General features: G+C 46.2%; 1 protein-coding gene across 2 annotated transcripts; it reads right to left on the bottom strand.

The window, feature by feature from the left end:
* Positions 1-27: 27 nt before the first annotated feature.
* On the bottom strand, positions 28-21524 carry Msrb2 (methionine sulfoxide reductase B2). 2 transcript variants are annotated; one of them, XM_041641590.1, is made up of 5 exons: positions 21485-21524; positions 15387-15487; positions 10050-10126; positions 1707-1854; positions 28-764 (listed from the first exon to the last, which is right to left on the bottom strand). In XM_041641590.1, exons 1-5 carry the CDS (start codon positions 21507-21509, stop codon positions 660-662), a joined length of 456 nt encoding a protein of 151 aa, XP_041497524.1. In that variant the 5' UTR covers positions 21510-21524; the 3' UTR covers positions 28-659. The 2 variants fall into 2 exon arrangements, with proteins under 2 accessions (XP_041497524.1, XP_041497523.1); XM_041641589.1 differs by lacking the exon at positions 21485-21524 and adding an exon at positions 21247-21402.
* Positions 21525-21715: the final 191 nt, after the last annotated feature.

The raw sequence follows: 21715 nt of genomic DNA, 5'->3' as shown, positions 1-21715 counted from the left end.
AACAAATTAACAGACTGAGACAAAAAGTGAACATCAATCTCAATATTTTATTTGAATATTTTGACGTTTAGTGTTGTACCAAAGGGTAGAGGGAGAGCATTATTCGTGATCTTGGAAGTTGACTCAGCTCACATGGATCCCACTTGTGAGTTGTAAGGTTGGAAGTCAAACATTTAAGTAGCAAAATTTTTGACAAGATCTCACCCATCATTGTATGTTTCCTCCCATGCTCAGCCCCTCCCATCCTCCTTTTCAGTACTGGGATCCCATCCCTTCCATGCCATCCTTTTTCTTTTTTCCCCTTTGACCCCTCACCTGTGACGGCCCATAAGGGAATTAACTGTGATGGCCAATTCAGGTTCTCTTCAGGTGCTTTCAGGACCCTTGTCAGCCCATGAACCTGTTCCAATCCTGCAATCATTCTACCCAAAGCCTGGGAAGCCAGTTGAAGAATGGGCTGCCTTTCTGTTATTCTAAAATTCCGCAGCCCAAGAGGAAGTTAGGGTTGAGTTGTTTTCAGGGGACTAAGGAGTTGTGGCTCCCGTGCAGCCATAACAACCTTAGCCTAAATTTGTAGAGAATGAAACAATACAGCCCTCTGAATTACAGAACCAAGGCTCCACAGGATGGAGGGCAAAGCACAGGCCTCCCGGAAATGATCAGTGCTCGCTTGGTTTGAACTTCAGGGCCACACTGTTGATGCAAAACCTTTGGCCAGTGGGCTCGGGTCCATCAGGAAACACATGGCCGAGGTGAGCTTCACACTGCAGGGGAAAGATGCCTTTGTCAGTCCCCGGGAAAACAGCTCCACATGGCTCCCTCCATCACAGAGCCCAGGAGTTGACAAGCATCATCCTTGTATTAGAATTTGGCTCAAAGATGGAAAGAGTGGATACACAGAGAGCGGTGGCAGCAAGCAGTCCTACTTTCCCAGTGTGGCAAAGGGTCAAGCTTAGGCCTTGCCTTGCTCATCTCTCAGATGAGGGTCATAACCATACTACACAATAGAGCCATTCTGGGGACAAATAAGCACAGGTCGCATAAGGATTAATACAGCCTAGGTAAACACTCAGCAATCACTTTTCTTTCCTGCAGACAAAACTTGGCCCTTTTCATCTGCTAGACTCTGGCATCTTATAAAACTCATGCATCGAAAACATGAGCACCAAAGAACATGGAAATGAGTCGTCTCTGCGGGCTGGTGAGATGGCTCAGCAGATAAAAGCATGTGAGGGACAGACCTGACCACCTGACGTCATCCACAGAACCCACAGGGGAAGGAGAAAGTTGATACCTGGATGTGGTTCTATGACCGCATCACATGTGCCACGGTGCTTGCACATACTCACATGTAGCCAGACACATGTGTGCACATGTGTGTGCACACACAAATAATAATAATGATGCTAATAATAACAACAATAATAAAACACAAAGCCAAGCTTTCTGTCTAGACCTAAACTCCCCCTCCTCTGGCTCCAAGGAGTAAGGGGCTAATGAATCAGCCTGTTGGTGGCATGCTGCCAATTAGGAAGGAGGTGGAGAGATGTCACCTTATCTTCAGTGCCTGGCAGAGGGAAAGAAGGATCACCACAGGTGTGGGTAAAAGTCTGGGGCATTTTGATGACAAAGTCCACCATGGAAGAACAAGACAGGCACCAAAGAAGGACAGCTCATTTCATTTCAAAGAAAGCAAAACACATCACCTGCTTGCAGATCACCTCCATGCGAGTACGTCCCAAGGAAGTGTCCAGGCGTCTCAGGATCCCTGAGTTACTCTCATCTGAGCCTGTTGTGCCATGAGCCTCAAAAAATGAAGGCCAGCCAGTGCCAGAGCAGTACTTCTTCTCGGAACTGTGGGAGATAGTGCAGAGCCACAGAGATTAGAGGACACTGCACACACAGCGGTCAGAGGACGGTGTACACACAGCGGTCAGAGGACAGTGCACACACAGAGATTAGAGGACAGTGCACACACAGCAGTTAGAGGACAGTGCACACACAGAGATTAGAGGACAGTGCACACACAGCAGTTAGAGGACAGTGCACACACAGCAGTTAGAGGACAGTGCACACACAGAGATTAGAGGACAGTGCACACACAGCAGTTAGAGGACAGTGCACACACAGCAGTTAGAGGACAGTGCACACACAGAGATTAGAGGACAGTGCACACACAGCAGTTAGAGGACAGTGCACACACAGCAGTTAGAGGACAGTGCACACACAGCAGTTAAAGGACAGTGCACACACAGCAGTTAGAGGACAGTGCACACACAGCAGTTAGAGGACAGTGCACACACAGCAGTTAGAGGACAGTGGACACACAGCAGTTAGAGGACAGTGCACACAACCATTAGACACATTACTGCTAACATATCGGAGCTTCTTAGCCCCCATCTGTTTGTTCTGAGCAGTACAGGATTTCCACTTTCCTCTGCCAGATTCTAAGCTGGGCTTCATGAATAGTCAGTTCTAGAGAATTGTTCCTGCTGTCCCTTTGCTGTCAAAGACATTGTCTGGCTATAGTGAAAAGATGTCTTCTTCCTTGGACGCTAAGGCAAACTAGAAAGTGTAAGATACATATTTAATTGATTAGCGGGTTACATGGCTCACTCCACACAAACAGAAGTCCCTTTGCATTATGTACTCGGATACTCCTAGATAGTTCTTTCTTCCTTCCTTCCTTCTTTCCTTCCTTTTTTCTTTCTTTCTTTCCTCCTTTTTCTTTTCTTTCTTTTTTTGCATCTGTTTTTTTGGGTTTGTTCTCCTAAGTTTATTTCCCCCTCACTTCTGAATATTCCATAGCCAGCCCCACCACCCCCGAGAAACAGTAGAAGCAGTAGGTAATCAATGATAATTTTAAATGTAACTGTAGAAGCATTCCCATCCATTTCTGAAAAGGGTTACGTGAAGTTTTAAACAATATTGCTATGTTACTTGGGATATGCAGGGCATCCGTGTACAACGTATAAAAACAGACTAGTATCAGGCTCCCAAATACTCCTGATTTAAAGAAGATTTATGATCATAAAATGCATAATCTCGAAATAGTTTTTCTTTAGACAAGGTCTCACTGTATAACCAGAGTGGCAGCTCAAACTCTAGATTCTGCTGCCTCCACCTCCTGGACACTTGGACAACAGACATGCTCCACCACTCCTGGGAACAGACCCTCCAGAAGCAGTGTACGGGGAAAGCAGGGAGGTAGAGAAGGTGGGGGCAGAACAGTGTCAGCAGGGTCTAAAGTTAAAAGATGATTCTGGGTCTATAGGGGAGTGCAGACATGCTGGACAGCATCGCTGGCTTGGCAACCCTCAACTCAAGTTATCAGATGAGTGGAATAGGCGCAACTCACTGCAACAAGCAGAACCTTGAGAAGGACAATGGGAGCCCTGCCAGGCCTGGCTGGCAACTAGGTCTGGAAAGGGAGCTTAGGGGGTAATCTGGCCAGGTGTACCTTTAGAATCTGGCAATGTCTGCCTAGGGATCTATGGCTATGATTTGGAAGGCCAGCATGAGAAGGTGAAGACACCAACCAAGTAAAAACATTATCTGAGTGGCCCAGTGGGAGACTGGTAGCAGTGGAACCCTGGGTAAGCTATTTAACCTTACCAGGCCTCAGTTCCTCTCATGAGAAGAGACCACGAGAGCTGCAGAGAACTCAGAGAACTCCGCTGAAGCGAGGGTGCGCACAGCAAACTGGCAGGTGGTGCCTCCGTGCTGACACACTTCCGGTTCCTAGGGAACATGAGCTCAGCGCTAGCCCTTAACAGAGGTATGACTCCTGGGGTCTGAACACGGTTTCAATTTAAGTTGAAAGTTCCTTGCCATGCGGCAGTGTCAAGAGTGGGAATACTGAGGTTCTCACAGGCTCGGGTCAGTTAACAAGAGAGCCAGTTGGTGACACAAGGCCACTCTTGTGTTTTATCTCCATGTGCTGGCTCGCCCTTTGGCCTTCCGTCTTGAAATAGCAGGAAGCCCTCACCAAAACCCAAAAGAATGTGGCTCCATCCTCTCAAATTTCTCAGCCTCCAGAGGCCTGGCCCCAAATAAACTTCTCAATAAAGCAACCAGTATCAGGTGTTCTGTCCCCGCAAGACAAAGGAGACTGACACAAAGCTGTTGAGCAAGTTCTTTAAAGACTTGAAACATCCGTTTTCACAACTATTACATGGAGCACATGGCTCATAGCAGGCGGACCGCTTGTGTCGTACTGAACCCAGTGCTTAGGACAAGCGTCCAAGAAGCTGGAGATAGCCTGCAGTTAAAACACATGCTTCTTTCTCGGAGAGGCTCATAACCAGCAGCAATTCCAGGGGGTTGGACACACTCTTCTGGTCTCTATGAGTACTGTATTCAGGTGTGTACACAAATACACACTGGCAATATAAAATACATAAAAATAAAAATATTTTTTAAAAAGGTAAGAGTTTAATGATTATGACTTCTGTTACATATCCACAAGCGCTCCATAGCTGAAGTCTTCGGGTAAGATCAGCATTGCTGGGCTGCTCAGCAGCAGAGAAGATGCTGTGGATGGATGGGCAGAGAAGCTTGTTTGAGCAAATCACGTTAGCTTCCTGGGGTGGTGTTAACAAATTACAACAAAGTAGGGGAGATGTGCTCATGGTTCTGAAGGCTGAAAGTCCAAAATCAAGATCTCAGCAGGGCCATGTCCCCTAGAAGACCCCGGGATGTCTCTCTGCTCCTCCCCTTAGCATCCAGAAGTGGCTGACAAAGATCTGCGACGCTCCAGTCTTTGTGTCCTTTTCATGCGATGATCTCCTCCTTGATCCTGTTTCCCCTCCTCCTATTAGGGCACCAGCCATATTGGATTAAAGGAAGATCCAGCTTCAGTATGGCCTGATTGCAACAACCGTATTCTCACCTAAGATCATGTTCACAGGGGTTGGAGAGATGGCTCAGAGGTTAAGAGCATTGCCTCTCTTCCAGAAGTACTGAGTTCTATTCCCAGCAACCACATGGTGGCTCACAACCATCTGTAATGGGGTCTGGTGCCCTCTTCTGGCCTGCAGGCATACACACAGACAGAATATTGTATACATAATAAATAAATAAATATTTAAAATTTAAAAAAAAATAAGAGATCATGTTCACAGTCTCCGGAGATGAAGGCTTCAACAGGCCTTCCTCAGAGACACAGTGCTCTAGTTGGTCTTTCTGTGGCTGTGATAAAAACCCTCTGACCAGAAGGAACATAGGAAGTAAGAAGGTTCATTTCAGGTTACACCTCCCAGGTCACAATCCATCACTGAAGGAAGTGAGGGCGAGAAGCGTGGAGGAAGAAATGTTGCTACTGCACGTTCTCTCCGTGCTCAGACTCAAGTTCTATCATGAGCCAGGACCACCTGTGCAATGTTGGTACTGTACCAGATCAATCGTCAGTCAAGACAGTTTCCACAAATATTAGATCTTAAGACCAATCTGGCCTAGGCAATTAAAACAACTTCTTTCCAGGTGGCTCTTGGTTGTGCTAAATCAACAATTAAAAACTAGCCAGGACACATAGCTCAACCCATGCTGTATGTACATAAAATTAACTGGCCAAAGGCCTTAAACTGTCTATCATCTTTATCTCTTTCACTAAATAAAATGTTTGGCTAATAAAAAGCACTTAAGCTCTGAACTGTGTGCTGACAAAGTCACAGGAACTTAGAGGAGGAAAAAAAAGCCAAATGCAGTGTGTGTTCTCAAGAAGGCTTCATGGAGAAACCCAGGGCCCGTGGAACTTAGGTCAGTACACAGAGGGACAAGCGCATCATCCCAAGAACGTCCAGCATGACCACCAATATGCAGGAGAAGCCGCTGAAGAGTCCAGGGTTCCTGGATTGACCTTCTAATTTCTCTAAGATTCAATTTTTGTTGACAAACCTTTCACTTCATTCTGACTCTACACAAACATTTGCAGGAATGGCTTTTGTGTACCCCTGTTTCCTACAAAAGAAGCTTGAGACTAGAAATAAAAAGCTAATATGAGAAAGAAATCAAGATATACTCCTAACACTATTCCCTCGCATGCTAAGAATGCTCAAGAAAGGGCTGGAGAGGTGACTCAGTGGGTAAAAGGCCTGGCTGCTCTTCTGGAGAACCTTGGTTCAATTCCTAGCTTCTGCTTGCAGCTCACAACCATCTGTAAATCCAGTCCTGGGGGATCTGGTGCCCCCTTTTGGTCTTCATGGGATCTGGATGTACATTGCACAGCAATACATGTCCACAAAACATCCATTCTTATAAAAGTAGTAAGTAGTGTTCAAAATATATTTTTATAAAAGAATGCTCAATAATACAGTCTTCATTTATATATTTTCACTTATTAGAAGGTGTCTTATCATATGAGAATTCACTAATTAGAGCATATTCCTCATCATAAAACACACTGAGCATCAATCCCTGACAAGGGCTTATCTCTAAGAATCCATCACTGTTAGTATGTCTGGAGGGCTGGGAAGGTGTTACACCTTGTTCTGCTGGGTTTCCATCTATTAGCTCTTAACTTAGTTAATCCTCCCAACAACCCTATGAGCTGGATACACTGTATTATCATTTTACAGGTAAATGAAAAAAATCAAGGTAGAGAGATGTTAAGAAACTTACCCAAAGTTACCCAATGGAACTGATACAGACACCTAGACAGCTTTTATCACACTCCTATAAATGGATGCTCTTTAAGAAGAGTGTATTCTAGAATGGAGCTGATTATTATGATTCGGTGTTAAACACGCCCCTAAATTCCAGGTGTCAAGAGATGCGTGCAAGTCCTTTAGGTCACTGGGGGTCTGTCCCTGAAGAGGATTGTGGGAGTCAGGCTCTTCTTTCTCCCTTTTGTTCCTGGCCATGCAGTTGGGGTTTTGCTTTATCATACACTATCACATAAAAATAAGACCTCCAAGACACTGAGCCAAATATTCATAAGCTGATTAGCTCCTGTGTTTATTATAGTAACAGGAAGCTAGATGGATATGTCGTTATAGTAACAGGAAGCTAGATGGATATGTTACTATAGTAACAGGAAGCTAGATGAACATGTCGTTATAGTAACAGGAAGCTAGATGGATATGTTGTTATAGTAACGGGAAGCTAGATGAACATGTCGTTATAGTAACAGGAAGCTAGATGGATATGTTACTATAGTAACAGGAAGCTAGATGAACATGTCGTTATAGTAACAGGAAGCTAGATGGATATGTTGTTATAGTAACGGGAAGCTAGATGAACATGTCGTTATAGTAACAGGAAGCTAGATGGATATGTTGTTATAGTAACGGGAAGCTAGATGAACATGTCGTTATAGTAACAGGAAGCTAGATGGATATGTTGTTATAGTAACGGGAAGAAAGGTGGATATGCTCTTATTTTCTTTAGTCTTAGCTTCAGCATCAGCAAGAAAATAGAACAAAAACACAAAAGTTCTTTTAAAAGAAGTGGGGGGGGAACTTTGTATTTAAAACTAAAATGACTGAAAAGAAACAATGGAGGTTCATGAGCTAACTGCTGGTTCAGTGAACTGGCTACTGGGTGAATGACTTCCAGAATATTGATTGGATTTCTTCTGGATCTGGGCTGTTTCAGCGTGACTCAGGGTTGGCCACATATCTTCCTCCTTGAGCTAACACTGGAGCTACCAGTTACATGTGAGCCCCTTAAGCTTAAATTTGCTAAAAATCCTAACATGTCCAGCTTCTCAGCCACATTGGATGCCCAACAGCCACATGGAACTGCAGCTTCTGTAGAGATCTGTGTAGAGTGTGTTCTTCACCACAGCAAGTCCTGCTATCCAGAGCCCTTCATTTTGTTCTCTCTCTCTCTCTCTCTCTCTCTCTCATCCCTTATTTTTCGATGCTGTGACAGAGGCTGGGTGGTGAGGGGAGAGGAGCCGTTGGATGCTGGGAAGGCCTCCTCTGTACACCAACAGAGCCAAAAGAATCTTGGAGATGAAGCATTCTTACAAGGATGACGTCTCATCCTCCAAACTGAGAAACAGGACACCTACCCAGCGGATAAACAGTAAGAATTGAGGCTTACACTTTTCCAAGGTTCCCAGCTGAAAGCAAGCTAGTTGACTTAACCGCTGACTTTTCCATTTGACAGAAATGATGGTGAAGGAATAACTAATTTTTCTGAAACCCGAGTCTTGGGTTTTACTGCTGCAATTCTGTGAACCACATATTTGGCTCCTTCTGCTATTTTTCAGCATATACAATTCCTAAAATTCTTATAATCCTCAAAGAGTATCTTTTTGTAGCTTAGTTAATGAATACAGGACAGGGACTCGTCACCAAGGTATGAGTAGTGTTGGGTCTTTCAGCCTCACCCCCAACATGCAGGGACGGGAGCTGATCACTTGTGCCCATGATTTTGGAATAAAGCATCCAAAAGGACAGGGTCTGGTGAGTTTCTGGGTATCTTAACTCATGGAAGTTTCTAGAGAATTTTCCTAGAGAAGGCACGGAACCCAGCACCCTCCCCTCACATCCATGCTACTTATCTCTTTACAGTGTCTTTCATAATAGTGATATCCTCCAATAAAGAGGTAAACGTAAGTGCTTCCCCAAGTTCCGGGTATCACTCAAGAAAAACAGGGAACATAGGAGAGGGTGGGAAGTCAGACTGAGAGCTGGTTGGTCAGGGCACAGGTCACAACCAGGAGAGTATGCTGGGCATCAGAAGCAGAGTACAGCATGTGGGGCTGAGCTGTTCCACCAGGCTCTAACACTGTCTCCATGAAGACAAGGTCAGGACTGTAAAGATGGCTCAGTGGTTAATGGCACATGAAGTTCTTGTAGAGGACAGGTTTGGTTGGCAGCACCCATGTCAGACAGCCCACAATAGCCTGTAACTCCAGATGCAGAAGAACATCTCTGGTTTCTGAGAGTATCTATGTATACATGTGTGTGTGCGTACATACACATGCACACACACACATACAATTTAAAATAAAATAAATTTTAATGAACACATCTTGGGTTAGAGAAGCCTGTTGCTTGCTGTGATGTGACAGGAGAGTCACGTGATCTTCCAACACTACCATGTAAGAACTAACTTCACCCTCATCTTCCCTGGTATGCCTGGGCAGGCGGCTGGTAGTAGACTCTTCCAGGTAGTCCCTCAGCAGCACCGTATGTCAGGGCCATGGCCTGGCCTCCTAATCATGAAGGAAAATCGATCCTAGTCACGCCTGTCCTTGCAGGAAGGGTCTGGCTTCCTAATGCAGCTCGCATTAGCAGCTGGCTGGCCAAGAAGCCAGGCTGCTGAAAGCCCAAAGGACAGAAGGAGGCTCTGCCTAATGGAAGATTCACAGAGCTGGCTTGATTTATATTTTATTCTAAACCAATTTAAGGCTGATGCAAAAGAAAGGAAAACATCTTTGAAGTTCTGAAAAACAAGACTTCAAAGATGTTTCCTTTCTTCTTTCCTGAATCTACTTTTTTTAAAGACTATTTCCTGCATATCTAAACAAAAAAAGCCTTTGTTGAAAGATTTTAGATGCTGATTGACTTAAAAGAGGCTTTGAAATCAAGGGACAATTAAATTTACTTTTAGCTACATAGAAGAGGGCACGGTATTCGCTTCTGTCAAGCACTGTGGGGAATCAAGCCTCATAAAAGTCTGCGCTTGCTAAATTAAATTATAAACCCATTTTCCCTGGGAGAGGTATAGTTTTAATCATATGGCCAAGCAAATACTATTAGGGTTTAGATTTCTTTACATACTTTCCTCTCTAAAAAATCCTAATGGCTTTATCATGAAGTCCCCATCAGAACTTTGCTTTCTCTCAGAGATACACAAAGGAAGAATGCAAGTGGCAAGTCCTGTCAGCTGCATGAAATATCAGAAAAAAATCAAGACAGACAGATATCCTCCACAGACAGCTCTCCTTGCAGCAGTAATGACAGAGGACAAAGGCCATCGATGGCCCCGGGGGCTGGCAGTATACAGGAAGCTTTGGGTTTAGTCTTCAACATCAAAAAAGAAAGAAACTCTAAGAGTACTTAATTATCTAAGTTCTCTTTCATTCCTCATCTTACCTGAAGAGTGGGCTATCACAGCACACACAATGGTACATCCCTGTCTCCTTGTTGTTCAAGTATATCCCACTGAAAGGCTGAAATAAAAAAGGAAGAAACATCATCACACTTTGGGGTGATAAAGCAAAGAAACCCAAGAGTGAGGCCGAGGGTGTGGCTGGCCCAGGACCACAGTGTTGGCCTAGCATTTGAGAGGCCTCAAATTTAATCCCCACCATTACGAAAGAAGAAAATGAACCAAATATAAATAACAAAGTCAAATCAAAAAATTATACTAATTTGACAAAGTCTAAGTATCAGCAGAGAAAAACTGCAGTCAACCAAAGAAGCAGCCTGCACACTTCTTTATAGCCTGGCCTTTATCTTGCCAAATATTCAGATTGTGACATTAATAATGCTTTGTATTCATGTACCACCTTTCATCCAAGAACATCAAAGTCCTTGAAAAAGCATGAACACCAGTCCCATCCTCTGCCATCCTGGAAGATTTCACTCTCATTTCAAAGAGCTAAAGCAACAGGAGTCTAAACTCTTGTCTAAGACCCTTTGAACTCTCTAATTAAAGATGGAATACAAAGGGTTGGGAGCACAGCTCAGTGGTAGAGTACTTTCTTTGTGTGCAGAGACCCTGAGATTGATCCCTGATAGAGGGGTGGGGTAAAGGGTGAAGGAGAGAGAGAGGGTGAGAGAAAACACAAACGCATCAAAAGCCTCGTTCAGTTAATTTGGGGTTGTGCCTTTAACACACATAGTGCAGTGTCAACACTGTGGAGAGTCGATCAGGGTGATGATCATGATGAGCCAGGGCCCCAGCACTAGGTCACCACGTAGAGAAAGCATCACATCCACAGGTGTTTAAAGAAGGCTCTCAACTGCTGAGAGTGGCGTGAGGGGAAATAAAGCGGTGAATGAGTGCAGTCTGTAGCTGACGCCCTCTTCTGGCCTTCTCAGGCACCTGCACATACATGGGACATATAAACTCATGCATGCACACACAAATAAAATAAATAATCTTTGAAAATGTTGTCATATTCCCTTATCATCCCCTCAAAAGCCATGTCATGGTGGCACACATTACCCAATCATACAGGCAGCAAACAGGACTCACAGCATGGAATGCTGGCCAAGGGGCAGCACTGGCAGGGAATTGGTTCTTCTGTCTTTCTAGACTTATGAGCTCAGAAAAACTCCCCATAGTGCTAACTGCATATTTAAAAAATGCTTCCTAGGGGATGTGCAAACTCAGTTGCTGAGTCTACAAGGTGGACACACTTGGATTTTCTCTCTCTCTCTCTCTCTCTCTCTCTCTCTCTAAAATTCTTAAAGTCTGGCTTGGTGGCACATGGCTGCAATCATAACATTGGTGATGCTGAGGCAGGAGGTCTACAAGTTCAAGACAATTTTGAGCTATATAGCTAGATCATGTCTAAAAAGCAAGCAAGGAAGGGAAGGAGGGGAAGATGGAGAGAGACAGAGAGGGAGGGAGGGAAAGAGGGAGGGAAAGAGGGAGGGAGAAAGGAAGGAAGGAAGGTACATTTCGCCACAAAAGTCTGAATGAACCTAGTGAGCTGTTCATTCACAGTGACTCCCAACTTGAGTACTGTGAACACCCCTGATCTACAAAGTCCTGTCCACAGAAACCAGGGAGCTTATAAAATTAAAAATATAATTTCACTAAGAGTCAGGAGGCTGTTATAACAGTAAGTAAAGTAAATAATCCAAATGAGCAGGAATTATGACTTAATCTATGTCCTACCAAGATGTCTGTCTGCTGCACTCTCCTTGACTCCTGTGTCCCCTCATCAACCATGTGGTGTAGTCCAAGCCCTTTCACATGTCAGGAACAAAACAGCTGCTATTTATCCTAGTATTTACTGACAATCTAGAATACAATCAGTGCTGGTCTGGATGCTAATGTTGCAGATGGGAAAAATTAATTTAAAAGTTAATTACCTTCCTCAAATGGAAACCAAAGTTTCTTGTACTGCCCAGATGACAAAAACCAGTAAGAAGAACGACATACTTCATAATGACAGCCAAGAGAGGAACTAATGAAGAACCTTCCCTTGGAACCAGCGTCCTTGCAGGCTTTCTGCACAGACTGAGTCTGGGACAAGGGAAAAAGGATCTTTATTCTTTTAACCTTTCATTGTTAATGTGTGCAGATGATAGATGCTGATCATAGAAAAATGCCAATCACTAATGAGTTGAGCTTTGCAGAAAGGGTAAGAACTGAGCAGATGAGAAAGTGAGTGTTTCAGACAGGGAAGACATGCAAACAGATGGCACTGGGAAGGTAGAAGCCAGACCACACTGGGCTGTGTGTGGATCGCAATGAACACAGGGGTTGAAGAGGCACACTGCAAACTTGTTCACTAGCTGTGCTCATGGTCAGAGCTGTTGTGCCTGCTCTTAGCACTGAGGGAAAGAGAGGAGGAGGGAAAGAAGGAGGGAAGGGAGGAAGAGGAAGAGAGGAACAACTATACACAATAAAAAACAAAAATGACTGGAAGGCAAAGAGATATCAGAGGCAAGAGAGAGGGATGTCAATCATTAAACCAGGCCTGGGTGGCTCTAGCTGGAAACTGAAAAAGGAAAAGAAAGGAGGGAAGGAAGGAAAGAAGGAAGGAAGGAGGGAAGGAAGGAAAGAAGGAAGGAAGGAAGGAAGGAAGGAAAGAAGGAAGGAGGGAAGGAAGGAAGGAAGGAAAGAAGGAAGGAAGGAAGGAAAGAAGGAAGGAAGGAAGGAAGGAAGGAAGGAAAGAAGGAAGGAGGGAAGGAAGGAAGGAAGGAAAGAAGGAAGGAAGGAAGGAAAGAAGGAAGGAAGGAAGGAAGGAAGGAAAGAAGGAAGGAAGGAGGGAAGGAGGGAGGGAAGGAAGGAAGGAGAGAGGGAGGAAGGAGAGAGGGAGGAAGGAAGGAGGGAGGGAAGAAGAAAGGGTTGGAGGAAGGAGGGAAGAAGAGAGGGAGGGAAGAAGGAAGGAGGGAAGGAGGGAGGGAGGGAGGGAGGGAGGAAGGAAGGAAGGAAGGAAGGCGAGAGGGAGGGAGGAAAAAAGAGAGAGGGAGGGAGGGAGAGAGGGAGGGAGGGAGGAAGGAAGGAAGGAAGGAAGGAAGGAAGGAAGAGACAGACAGACCCAGGAGCCAGAATTGAAATTTCTGCCTGCACAGGGGAAGGGAGCAGGGTCAGAAACAGGATGAACTTCAACATTGCCCAAGAGATTTCAAGTCTGTCTGGACCAGTGCCAGTCCCCTCTTATTTGATTGTTAGTTCTCACGTGCTAGAGGCAGAGAACATGTTTCAAAGGGATGGCTGCATGCAGGCAATCTTATTCAAGAGGAGGGGTCAGAGCAGATGAAAACCAACAAAAGAAGGTGAGGAGCCTTGGTTGGTGGCTCTGAGCACACAATCCCCAACAGGCCTACAGGTCAAGAGAAGAGACAATCACCAAATTTTAGTGAGGCTGTGGCTGCCAGGAATGCACACGTGGGCTGCCTCATAGAGAAGATTCTGGGTCCTGACTGATGTCTCTACCCATTCTCTGAGGCTCGTGGTGTCCTTGGTAACCTCAAGTCAATTAGAAGTCACAGGGCAAGAAAGCCGGTCTTCTTTCTGGGGCTCAAAGCATGGAGACCAGATCCAGAGCACAGAGAAGAAGGACCTGAAAAACTAACTCCCCTTTTGTTGACATCTGGCTCTTGGTTATGACTCAGCCAGGGTGCAAAATTCCTGGCTGCAAGCAATGCTAACATGCCACTACTGCCTGATAAATATGTATAATATGTGATATATATCTGAATTTTGATTAGGAGTCACCAATCAGAAGGCTTTGGGAGCCTCTCTTTCTTGGCCTAAGGAAATTGACTGATGCTTACAGCTCTGCACAATTCTAGGAAGTTAAATGTGGAGCAACTGGAGGGGACCCACAAATTAGTTAAAATAATGGATGATGCTCATTTTGTAACAGGGCCAAGTGCAAAGGATATTGTGCCATCTGCTTCAGAAGCCCGCACATTGATTCTCCTAAGCATCTGGCGGACTGTCTCCAGGCTCTCTGTAAACACCGAGCCCTGCCTGCCTGGTTCCTGGGAATGAGGCTAGTCTGAGGACATTCTGAGCCACACAGCCTCTCAGAGCATCATGTGTTTCCCTTGTGCACGTAACAGCAATGACAAACAGTCTCGTTCCCACCCACAGGAAGCTGAACAAAAGCATAACTTAAAAAAAATTTCCCAAGAATCAGTGAGGATCTGCCAGCTCTTCTGGTGGCCGTGGCATCAGAGAAACTGAGGCTGTGATCACGTTTAAAAGACCAAAGCAGAAGCTGAGACTATCCAGGGCACTTAGGGTGTCTGCCATGGACACCACCACTCACCACCAGCTCTGTTTTGAATGCCTGCTCCAGCCAGGTGCAGAGCAAGTACCAGGAAAGGGAACACCAGTGCACTGCCTGCACTGCCATGAGGGAGAACATCACAGAGGCGAACCAGGCAGGGCCTGAGCAAAGGATTCCTGGAGAAAGTGATCTGGGTTGGGTTGGGTCTCCGGGTTAGAAAGATAGCTCAGCTGTTAAGAGCATTTCCTTGCTCTTCCAGAGGACCCAAGTTTGGTTCCCATAACTCACATCAGTGGCACTTCACAACAGTCTGTAACTCCAGCTCCAGGGATTCCCATGCCTTTCCAGGACTCTGAGGATACTCACACACATGTGCATGTGGCATACATGCACACACACACACACACACACACACACACACACACACACACTACATATATAATAGTAAATCTTAAAAGGAGGGTCTGCATTAATTATCAGGACAAAAATGGCTAAGGAAAGAAACCCAAGATGCAGGGGCCTCACAGGGAAGGCAGCAGAGCCCTTGCTTGCTGTGAGGACAATGTGGCCATAGTGCAGGAGCCAGAGGAAGCATGGCTGCACCTGAGGCAGGAGCGCAGGGAGGGTCTCCTGCTGGGGGGACCCAGTTAGTATGTAAGTACTGTGCATTTACTTTGAGAGCGACAGTAAGCTTCCAAGATGTCCACTTTGTTCTCAAAAGACTCCTTTGGAGAGGGAAGGAGAAAGCAGGGAGAAGAGAGGAGTAGACAGAGCGAGATGGATGGAGGATGTTGGCCTGATCAGCAGGGATGAGGCAGTGGAGCTTGGAGAGCCTGTGTGGCTCCAAAGGATGGAGAAGGATTCTTGTTTCTTCAGGTGGATGGAATCTGCTGGCCTGACACAGAGACTGCCGGAGGCCGACCAGATTCTCACAGTGCACGTGAGGGTTTGTAGGCACCTCTGCTCCAATGTCCCCTCCCTCAGACAATGACTATGTCATTCTGCTTACCGCTTCAGTTCCTTTCTCTCTGGTGACATGGAACTGCTCAGGGGTCAGTTTCTTCTGCCAGTCAGTCTTGCTTAGAGAGAGCTTGGACTTCGTAAGAGATTCTGCATTGTCAAGTAGGGAATTTGTTTTATTAAAATGAAGCGTTGCCCCTCCCCCATTTATCACCTTGAATAATCCCAGCTCTTTCTCCTCCGTGGCTTCCTTCTTCATGGGAACCAGAAGGCTTAACAAGACATCAGTGCTGAGGAGAGAGCCAGTGGCCTGTCTGGTCCTCCTGGGGCATGACCCCAAAGAAGTGGCTCAAATAGGAGCTACAACCAAACAAATTCTCCACAGGTACTTTATAGTGAAAGTGGATTCTTCCTCCCATTTCTACATTAAAAATTTCAAGACTTTTCTTGGTTTAGTTTTACTTAGATAGTTTATAATATCCCATTTGCAGTAGGCACATTAGTCTTCCTGACCCTCTGACACCTGCTGATCCTTCTGACCCCTCCTGATGCTTCTAGAATCTGCTGATTAATCACTTGACATCAAAAAAAGATTTTTGTGCCTCAGTTTCTTTTTTGCAAAATTTTAAAAAATATTTACTTATTTATTATGTATACAATGTTCTGTCTGTGTGTATGCCTGCAGGCCAGAAGAGGGCACCAGACCCCTTTACAGATGGTTGTGAGCCACCATGTGGTTGCTGGGAATTGAACTCAGGACCTTTGGAAGAGCAGGCAATGCTCTTAACCTCTGAGCCATCTCTCCAGCCCCCTTTTTGCAAATTTTAAAAATTACTTTAAAATGTAGCACGCAGAGTAATGGTTCACTCAGGCATTTCCATCTATCCGCGGTTTTCTCATTGCTCTTCTGCCATCCTCCTCCACACCCTCTGCTCCCCAGCCTCCTTTTGCACACATGTTGTCACCCCTTCCCCCACAACCTCCTTTATGGCCTCTCCTCTACGCCACATCTTCCCTCTACTTTCATGACCTGTATCTTGACACCCCACACAAATACATTAAAACATATAATGAAAATGGAGGATCTGTACATGGAAAAACCGTGAGGTGTTTGTCTTTCCTGGTCTGGAATGCCTTGCTTAGCACAATGACTTCAAGTTCCATTCATTTTGTTGTGATCTAAAAAGTGGCTTGAGAGAGAAAGAAGCCATGCTACGGAGCTCATGTGGAGGGCTTTTTACTAGGGGAAAGGAAATGGGAAAATGGGAAGGGGATAGGGGAGAGAGGAGACTAGTGTCTGGGGACAGGAGCAGCAGAAGGGAAGGGAAAGGTTGAGGGAGGGACAGAGGGAGGGGAGCATGGCCCTTTTTAAAGGGAACTTAGTGAATGCAGAGGGGGTGCTCTTAGTGGCTACAGCTGAGGATGTATCCTGTCAGGACACCAAGGCAGGCCAGTACAGATGCCTGAATGCTAACAGATTTTCCTACAAATACTATGATTTCATTTTCTTTAGAGGTGGATAAAGTTCCATTGTGTGTGTGTGTGTGTGTGTGTGTGTGTGTGTGTGTGTGTACTGTGTGATGGCTAAAGAAGCCCCCCTTTGGAATAGGCATCCACCTTGGTACCTAATAGCTGTGTGTCTCTGACTTGTTTCTCAAAGATAACTTCCTGAAAACCCTGACTTCGTGACCCCCACTCAAAACTGTGTGGCAGTGACCATCTGCTTGTAATGATATGGCCAGCTCCTGATTTTGGCTTTTGTAACCTGCTTTATGCAGATATTCAAGGACTACTTGGATTCTCAGTAGTCCTCATTCTCCGCTATGTTCAGCGAGTCCGGTTTTATCCCAGGCTTTTTCAGACCCAGGCCAGCTGGCCTTGGTGAGTTCCCAATAGAACATCCCCATTGTCTCAGTGTGTGGGTGCACCCCTCGCGGTCCTGAGTTCCTTGCTCGTGTGCTCTCTCTCCTTCTGCTCCTGATTTGGACCTTGAGATTTCTGTCCGGAGAACTCAAGAACAATGGCAATGGGTTTTTGATCCTACAGCACTTACTGGTTTTGTGGGAGCCTAGGCAGTTTGGATGCTCACCTTACTAGACCTGGATGGAGGTGGGTGGTCCTTGGACTTCCCACAGGTCAGGGAATCCTTATTGCTCTTTGAGCTGACGAGGCAGGGGGACTTGATTGGGGGAGGGGGAGGGAAATGGGAGGCGGTGGCGGGGAAGAGACGGAAATCTTTAATAAATAAATAAATAAATAAATAAAAAGGACTACTTGGAGGTCACCTTGACAACCTTATCTTGGCAGTGCAGTTCTCTGGCCTCCCTAACTTGCTTTGATAGATATTCAAGAACTTGGGGTTTTGCCTTTAAAAGCCAAATATTTCCTTCATCTGTCTCTGCACAGCATTTAGAGACTGCGGCATGCTAGCAGCTTTAATAAACTTGGCTAATATTATCTGAAGTGAGTCTGGCACTCTTTTCCAGGCAGCTTTGAACACTACGTCTGTGCGATATTTTCCATCACCTGCTGGACATCTCAGCTGGTTCCATTTCTTAGCTATTGCGGATAGGACAGCAACGATCATGACCGGGCAAATGTCCTGAGGTAGCACTTAGGATCCTTCAGGTGTGTGCCCAGGAGTAGTGCAGAAACACCACACGCTAGTTCTGAAGAGTGGTTTCCATCGGGGCCCAGATGGGAGCAGTGAGGGTTGGATAGAGATGATCTTTGAGGGCAGAGTTATTACAATTCTTCTCTGGCTTCCTGTAAAGATAGCTTCATTTTTGTCTGCCAGTGAGGTCTGCATTTTAAAAATTCTCTTGCACAGAGATCCCTGTTTTATCTTCCCCAAAGCAAATCTGTCTGTTATCTGCTTGTGTTTGTTTTAAGATAAGGTCTGGAAAATTTCAGGCTGTCACACCCACTATGTTGTCTAGGCTGGCCTTGACCTCCTGCGGCTAACCATTAACTGTCACACTGCTTAGTGATCTGTGTCCACATTTTGTTTTATTTCTCCTGCTCATTATTACTTCTGTCCTATTGTATTTATATGGACACACTAACACAAAGCCTCTAGGACAAGACAGTATTTAGTTAAGGTGGGTACAAAGCCGTTTTAGTTAGGGTTTCTGTTGCAGTGATGAAACACCATGACCAAAAGCAGCTTGGGAACAACGGGCTGATTTCATCTCACAACTCACGTCCCACTCTATCACTGAGGGCAGTGGGGAGCTGGAGGCCACACTGGAGTGTCCACTCCATCACTGAGGGCAGTGGGGAGCTGGAGGCCACACTGGAGTGTCCACTCTATCACTGAGGGCAGTGGGGAGCTGGAGGCCACACTGGAGTGTCCACTCCATCACTGAGGGCAGTGGGGAGCTGGAGGCCACACTGGAGTGTCCACTCCATCACTGAGGGCAGTGGGGAGCTGGAGGCCACACTGGAGTGTCCACTCTATCACTGAGGGCAGTGGGGAGCTGGAGGCCACACTGGAGTGTCCACTCTATCACTGAGGGCAGTGGGGAGCTGGAGGCCACACTGGAGTGTCCACTCTATCACTGAGGGCAGTGGGGAGCTGGAGGCCACACTGGAGTGTCCACTCTATCACTGAAGGCAGTGGGGAGCTGGAGGCCACACTGGAGTGTCCACTCTATCACTGAGGGCAGTGGGGAGCTGGAGGCCACACTGGAGTGTCCACTCTATCACTGAGGGCAGTGGGGAGCTGGAGGCCACACTGGAACAGAGAAGCCTGAAAGCTGCTGGCTGACTTGCTCTTCATAGCTCTCTCAGCTGGTTTTCTTCTCCAGCCAGAACCACCCGCCCAGGGATGGCATGGCTCACGGTGGCATGGGTCCTTCCATAGCAATCATCAATCAAGAAAATGCCCTTACAGCCTTACCTACAGGTACTCTAACGGCAGGTTCCTCTTCTCAAATAACTCTAGCTTGTGTCAAGTTAACAGCAATAACAACAACAAAACAAACAGATAAAAGCCAACCCGGACAAAAAGCTTAATTCTGATAATAAATGTTTTCGTTATTCAATGCTGGAAGGAGTTTATAATCATTCAGCACTTTAACTTACAAATAATAAAGGAAAAAAAACAAATAAGCAAAGACAGACTCAAATGATTACTAAACCTGCCTGGGGGGGGGGAGGGGTCCTGTCTTAGGCTTCCTTCTGCCTCCATGCAGCCTTCTTGGAAATTTTATTGCCTTAATATCTCCAAATCCCAGGCCAACATACAGACTCCCAAACTTGGATTTTCCTCCGTGGTAGACAGGCCTGCTGCACCACCTCCACTTCTAATCACCTCCTGGAACTCTCCACTCCAACCATTATGGTGGGCTCCTTCTTCCTCCCTGCTCTTGTTTCCCTGATGCAGATTGATGCCCTGTTGTTAAGTTCATACACATTAAAGATTGTCATTTTGTTATCTCCAATACTGGAAGAGATGGGTAGGAGAAGACAAGAGGGGAGGAAAAGAAACGAGGTTCTTCTGCACTTGCACTGCAGGAAACCCATCTGAACACGTCTGGGAAAGTGGACTTCTCTAAGTCAGATAGCAAGGCCCCATTGGCAGCCAAATCTGTCTCCTTGATCTTTGACCCCTCAGCCTTCCAAATTGCAAATAATACCTGTTATTTATGCCCCCTACTTAGTGTTTGTTATGGAGGCCCAAACACACATCAAAGCCAGTAAGGGGCACAGAGCAGAGACTGGAACAACCAAGACCATAACCACAGAACCAACACCTGCTTCTCATTCTTAATGGATGCAGTTTGTTGACCTGGACCTTCGAGCTTTACTTAAGTATTCCTTAACAGTTTGGGTTGAGGCCAGTTTCCCATCCTGAGAGCAATACTGCTAAGAAGGTCTTTGCATGTACAGTTTTGTTCTTTTGAATTATTTCCATAGAGTAAACTCCCTGGAGGGGCTGTCTGGTAAGTTACACAGCTCTTCTATGTTCTGGTGTCTGGCCAAATTTAATATGGTTGAAGACTCTCAGCTCCCAGGGCTATTCATCAAGCTGCTTTTGACAGCACTAGTTCCGTGAAGTTTCCACTAAAACCGCTCAACTAAAAGGACTAGCAACAGCTCCAGCCCACTAGGGCTTGCAAAGTCTTGCTGAGACACCAAAGGAAGGAGGGAAGTTCTAACCGGAAGTCATGCTGGATCAGTTAACAGTCCACAATCTCAGGGCATATTTTTATTGAACACTAAAATTTTAACGTAACAAGGGTCTAAAAAGATTTCCAAAAGAAGCATAATACATAGAATTGGGTTGAAAAGAAGGGGGGTGGAAAGGAGGTCAAGAGAGCAGCTGCCAGGGCATGAAACCACAGGGGCACGAAACTGGTGGCTCCTACTCCCTCAACTTACAAATGGGGACCAAAAGCACTTACCACCCCACCCCCATTCTGTCTCTTAGCCACGAACAATGACTTGGGAACACTAGAATGATTAGCACACATCTCAGGTCTTAGATTCACACAGACAAACGCAGCATGGCAGCTCACACAGGACAGGAGGCAGCAAGCGGGTGTGTACAGGGCAAAGGACTAACTCCAGCTCAGGGGAGGGTGCGCGAGATACAGCTGTTGGCCGCCGCTGGGTCACTGACTATGGCACCTGACGCTGACGATTTTGTGCCCTAACTAAAAATGTAACATATAAACGAATTGTGTGCAAGCGTGGGAGTGAATTTGTACCCTGCCGGGACTCTTTCCGGAATTAATGCTCCCACAACACACCAAGCTTACCCACTTCGGTGCTCAACAACTCCCGCTGCAAGGGGCGGCGGGTCACCAGGACCAGGCTCTTAAGGCCTCGCCGGAGGCGGCCCCGGGACATTCAGGGCAATGAAACCGAAAGCTACGTGGCGGCGGCGGCGACAGAAGACCTACCTGAGTCCCCGCGTCCCGACCCCGCACAACCCCGAACTGGTCGCCCGGACACCTCCAACCAGGGCAGGCCCCGCAGTGCTCTCAGTAGGCGCGCCATGATAACAGGCACCAACGGGTTCCCTCCCCCACCCTCCGCCGCTCTCGCTCTCCGCCTGGTCCCTTCTCTCCGCCCAGGTTCCCTCTCTGCCTCCCTTCTCTCCCTCCTGGTTAGTGCGCCACCTCACCCCCACTCCTTAACTTTTCTGCTTGCTCTCTGCACCCATTTATGTTTGACCTGGGTTTCTGGACCCGCAGCCAAGTACCAGGTTCCAACGCGTCACCGCCTCCTCCAACTCTTTCCTGTTCCCACATGAACCTTCCTCCGATTGGGATCATTCCTAGCCTAAAACCTGTTGTGTTTCAGTTTGCTTACGTTTTCCAGAGTGTGTGAACGCTGTGTCATATGAGTTATAGTTGGTTTTATCTGGCT

The sequence above is a fragment of the Microtus oregoni genome, unplaced genomic scaffold (genome assembly GCF_018167655.1).
Source record: "Microtus oregoni isolate MIOR12 unplaced genomic scaffold, Mior012 000070F_ref0000104, whole genome shotgun sequence".
In the NCBI taxonomy this organism is placed as follows: domain Eukaryota; kingdom Metazoa; phylum Chordata; class Mammalia; order Rodentia; family Cricetidae; genus Microtus; species Microtus oregoni.
This window is presented reverse-complemented; position numbering and strand designations above follow the sequence as displayed.